The 5,364-nt window shown below is 30.8% G+C and overlaps 1 protein-coding gene across 1 annotated transcript; it reads right to left on the bottom strand.

Moving 5' to 3' along the window:
- Positions 1–774: 774 nt before the first annotated feature.
- Positions 775–1,829, bottom strand: LOC148039441 (uncharacterized). Its single transcript, XM_087664999.1, has 2 exons — positions 1,469–1,829; positions 775–1,376 (listed from the first exon to the last, which is right to left on the bottom strand). Exons 1-2 carry the CDS (start codon positions 1,606–1,608, stop codon positions 824–826), a joined length of 693 nt encoding a protein of 230 aa, XP_087521125.1. The 5' UTR covers positions 1,609–1,829; the 3' UTR covers positions 775–823.
- Positions 1,830–5,364: the final 3,535 nt, after the last annotated feature.

The following is a 5,364-nucleotide window of genomic DNA, read 5'->3' as shown; positions in this document are numbered from 1 at the left end:
ACTTAAAAGCAAAATCAATCTCGAATCACATAATCCAAAAAATACTACGACAATTTAAATCATCACAATCCTCGTACGTGCAAGGAACAACGATAGTCAAAATTAGAATCATCATATATTTTTATATATTCTATACAATTAGATATATCTAACCCAAAGAAAAAAAAAAGCTATATACAACCGACGCATGATCCCCCAACCTATAACTTAAACCCAAACATTACTCTTCAACATGAATGCGCAATAAACTATAAAGCGTTAGGATTTTTAAATCAATGAACTATTCTCTATAGATTGCAAGACATAATAAGTATTTCTATAGATCAAACCTCAAGAAAGAGACAATATACTTAAAAATAAAAATGTACTTAATATTTACAAACTCTTGAAAAGAGAAAAAATACACAATCTTATTATGATACATAGCAAGTTCCTAGACATTGAAACATATTTTTCAGAAAATATTACTCTTTGATACATACTACATAGCAAAAACCAATGAAGTTTCTCTCTAGATTGCAAGACATAATAATTATATCTATAAATAAACTACTATAGATATAGATCAATAAATCGAACCAATAAATTAAACCAAATACTGGAGAGAGAGAGAGAGAGAGAATATTACAATTAGACCATAGAATTCTTACATTAAAACCATACAGAGAGAGAGAGAGAATATCACATCGTTACATTAAAACCAATATAAGCTTCACAAAAAGGAAGCACACATCATTACAAAAAAAATATTGGTCCAAGCACTTCCAAGCAAGATATAAGCGAGACGATAATAGATCATAAGCCTCAGCCAAGTAAATCCTCCTCAATTGGGACCGTTCATTTGACGACTCAATTGTTGTAGCAAGGCATTGAACCTATTAACATTCATTTGGAACTGCAAAAACGGTAGTCGACAACCCCTCTGGCAAATCATAGGCTCACGATCATCTCCATGCCCCCAAAACGATGCCCACATATCATTCAACAACAAATTCATCAACCTACTTGTCTCAGAGACAATTGCTGAAAGTTCTCTTACTTCACCGCCCAAACCACTCGACACTTGTTGAAGAACACTCTGGGTGTGCTTTGTCTCGCACACAACACCATATAAACCCTTAGCTTGTTCATGCAACTCTGCAGAGTAAATAGCAAGTGCATGATCGACACGTGTGGATAAACTCGTCTGCAATTCCATCAACTCATCCATCTTGGTCTCGAGGCTTTTAAACTCCAAAGAACTTGAAGCAGCCTTTGTGTTTCTTCGGATCGTTGATGTCCTTGTGAATTTACTAACATGGCCTCCCTGTTGCCTCGCCACTTCTTTCATCTTTCGCACATTAACTTTATTCACTCTATTAAACTCCACATTTTGGCTGCAACAAAATACACAAATGACTATCTTCAAAAAAAGAACAAAATAGCTTGGTGAAAATACAATTATTAGAATAACAACTATCTCCCATACCCATGCGAACGACTCCAAGCAGGCAAGCGTCGAAGAGATGATGTTGTCGTTGTTTTCTTTGATTCAACCAAATCAATTGCATTCAATGGAGTCGAATGCACTATGTCTGGAACATCGTCCATAGCTTTGCTTTGTTCCATGACGACTGCACGAAACTTTCAATAAAGTATAAGAGTCCCAACAGAGAAACCTCAAATCTCAAAGCCATTGAAGACAAACACATTTCCAATTGAAAACCCTAAATTGAAAGTGTGTTGGACTCCAAGACAAAAGAACAGTCATACACGAACACGTGTAAATAATCATGCATGGGTACACACATACACAGTGCTCACCAAAATCCAATTAATGATTCCCCTCTTCAATGGATGTCCATTCATCCACATGTACACATGACACTCACCAAATATATAGCCATGCCTTACCTCCTCCCTCTCCCTCTCCCTCTCTCTCTCTCTCTCTCTCTCTCTCTCTCTCTCTCTCTCTCTCTCGCTGTGTGTGCAAGCCCTACTAATGGATGTTCATTCGTTTAGATCCATACATAGATCTTGGCAAAGGCTCAAACATGTTAAAGATCCAAAGATGAATACCAAGGTGAAAATATGAAAATCTAAACTATCAAACTGAGATCAAAAATAAAAAAATCTTAATAATTTAGAAGAGATAGACAATGTTTATTAAAATGGAGGTTTTCATCAATTTAAGAAGTCTTTACACAACTCATTTAAAAAGTCTTACAAAGATTATATATATCAAGTATGTAGCAATTTTCAATTTGAAAGAGATGGACAATGTTTTTCAAAATGGAGGTTTTCAAGGATGTGCTTATGCAGCGGCGACTCATCCAAGTTAACATTGTCAAAAACCTATCCAGATAAACTTTGAAAGAAGCAAATTGCATATCAAGGGCAATGCTCTCGAGTGAAAGGGAATGAACCCACACGGTGATTCATCTGGGTTAACATTGCCGAAAACCTATTAAGGGAAACTTTCAAAGAAGTAAGTTGCACATCAAGGGAAACATTTTCATTCTTGTGAGCAATTAACTCACATACGCCATCCTCTATACGACCAGCACTGTCAATAAGATCTTTCATCTTCTCATCATGATCATCCAAGGATCCAATACGTGGCCAATACTTTCGGACATGCTCATATATCTCGCCCATGTAACCCTTGATTTCTTCCAACTCATCATGTATCCTCACCCCATCACAAAGGTTCCCTTCGTATTTCTCCTCCAAAATTCTCTCAATCCTCTGTAGACGGCTATCAATGCTTTCACCAAGAGGAATCGAAGCCCTTTGACGTCGAAACAGTGCCTTCACTTGCTTCTCAAGCCCATTGAAGCGATGAATGAATCTCAAAAAACTAACAGAACTTTCATATCCTCCAACATGCCTAAGTGCACGACGAATTGCTTTCCTCCTTATAACCTCTTTCCCTTTGCACACATTCGTTTGCACACTGGGAGCGCACTGCACAACATTTGCTACAGACGCATTTTTTTCTTCCATGCTGCGCAAAACACATACGTCAACATCCAAGTGCATATCAACTATTCTTATCTTATCTTAAAAATTAAAAAGAATGGAAGATCCTAGATGACATTAGATTAACTTCCAATGCATTAAATTTAAACATACGTGCATTAACTTCCAATGCTCAAACAGTGAAAGATCGTAGATGACATTAGATTGACATTAGATTTATCCCACACAGGACTCAAGTGGGTCTTCAAGATGCATTTGGATTAGATTTCAAGCAAATTCTCATGGCTTCCTAATTGAGACATTAGGCTTTTTGTCACAATGAATATATCCATTTTATAATGAGAAAAGTCAAGGATCAAAGCCAACGCCACAATGACCAATGAGTTGGTATTTTAGGTGGTGCACCTAACATTGCACGGTGCACACCAACTAATATCCTTTCTTAGAAAATCATACCCCACCCCTGCCAATGAAATTATAAATCACACACTAAACAATCTCCTAAGTTTAAAAACGTCAATAACGAATTTTTAATGCCATGAAGGGCTACCACATCCATGCCAACCCCACAGATCGCAATGAGTTGATCTGAAGGATAGTTGTATCTCTCAACAATGAAAGTCACGACCACGAATAAGTAAATAGTAATATAATTAACAATAGTTTTCTAACTTGAATAATGCCCTACGAATTGCAATCAATGAGACAAAGGATAGTTTTACCCACATATCCTAAAACGTTTATCTTGTCTAATCTAAATCTAAATAAAATAAGACCACAATAAATTACAAATTATAAACTAACAATAAATAAACTAATAAACAATACAACAATAATAATAATAATCATCATCATCATCATTATATATTATAATTAATTAATTAGATAAACTAATAATATCCAACTAATAATATCCAAACAATAATAAACTAATAATATCTAAATAAAATCTAAATCTAAATAAATAATAATAATAACAACAATAACCCTTAACATCTAACTAATCTAAACATCATCACCATATCATTATCATCATCATCATCATCATCATCATCATCATATAAACTAATAAACTAATTAGTTAGATATAAACTGATTAGATATTAGATTAGATAACAATAAACTAATAAAACTAATTAGTTAGATAACAATATTTAGTAATCTATCTGATAAACAAACTAACTAACTAATAAATCTATCTGATAAACAAACAAACTAACTAACTAACTAATAAAACTAATTAGTTAGATTAGATAAAGATAATAACAATAAACTAATTAGATAACAATAAATAAACCAATAAACTAATTATCAAACTAATAAACTAATGTTAGATAGTTAGATAGTTAGATAACAATAAACTGATAAAACTAATTAGTTAGTTAGATAGTTAGATTAGATAATTAGATAAAGATAAAGATAACAATAAACTATTTAGATAACAATAAATAAACAAATAAACTATTTAGATAACAATAAACTAATTAGTTAGATAACAATAAACTGATAAAACTAATTAGTTAATGTTTAATGTTAGATAGTTAGATAACAATAAACATAATAAAATAGTCATAATCATAATCATCATTTTCATAAACTAATAAAACTAATTAGTTAGATAACAATAAACTGATAAAACTAATTAGTTAGTTAGATAGTTAGATTAGATAATTAGATAAAGATAACAATAAACTATTTAGATAACAATAAATAAACAAATAAACTAATTAGTAAACTAAGAAACTAATTGTGTTAATGTTATGTTATGTTATTGTTGTTAGATAATTAGTTAGTTAGATAATTAGATTAGAAGATAAAGATAACAATAAACTAATTAGATAACAATAAATAAACCAATAAACTAATTATCAAACTAATAAACTAATTAGTAAACCAATAAATAAACTAAGATATTATTTTATTATTTAGATTAGTTTTATTAGTTTATCTATCTAATCTAATATCCAATATCTAATAGTAGTTTATTTATTAGTTTATCTAATCTAATATCTATCTATCTAATATATTTAGTAATCTATCTATCTATCTAATAAACAAATAAACAAACTAATCAAATTAGATATAGATAACTAACTAACTAACTAATTAGATTAGATAACTAACTAATAACTAATTAGTTTTATTAGTTTATTGTTATCTATCTATCTATCTAATATTTAGTAAAGATTAGATAGATAGACAGATAACAATAAACTAATAAAACTAATTAGTTAGATAACGATAAACTAATAAGATAACAATAAACTGATAAAACTAATTAGTTAGTTAGATATAATTAGATTAGATAAAGATAACAATAAACTAATTAGATAACAATAAATAAACCAATAAACTAATTATCAAACTAATAAACTAATTAGTAAACTAATAAATAAACTAAGA

Source organism: Lygodium microphyllum, chromosome 2 (assembly GCF_053477565.2).
Source record: "Lygodium microphyllum isolate KBCC chromosome 2, Lygodium_microphyllum_v1.1.10, whole genome shotgun sequence".
Taxonomy (NCBI): domain Eukaryota; kingdom Viridiplantae; phylum Streptophyta; class Polypodiopsida; order Schizaeales; family Lygodiaceae; genus Lygodium; species Lygodium microphyllum.
Note: the sequence above shows the minus strand (reverse complement) of the source record. Positions and strands in the feature narration are given on the sequence as shown.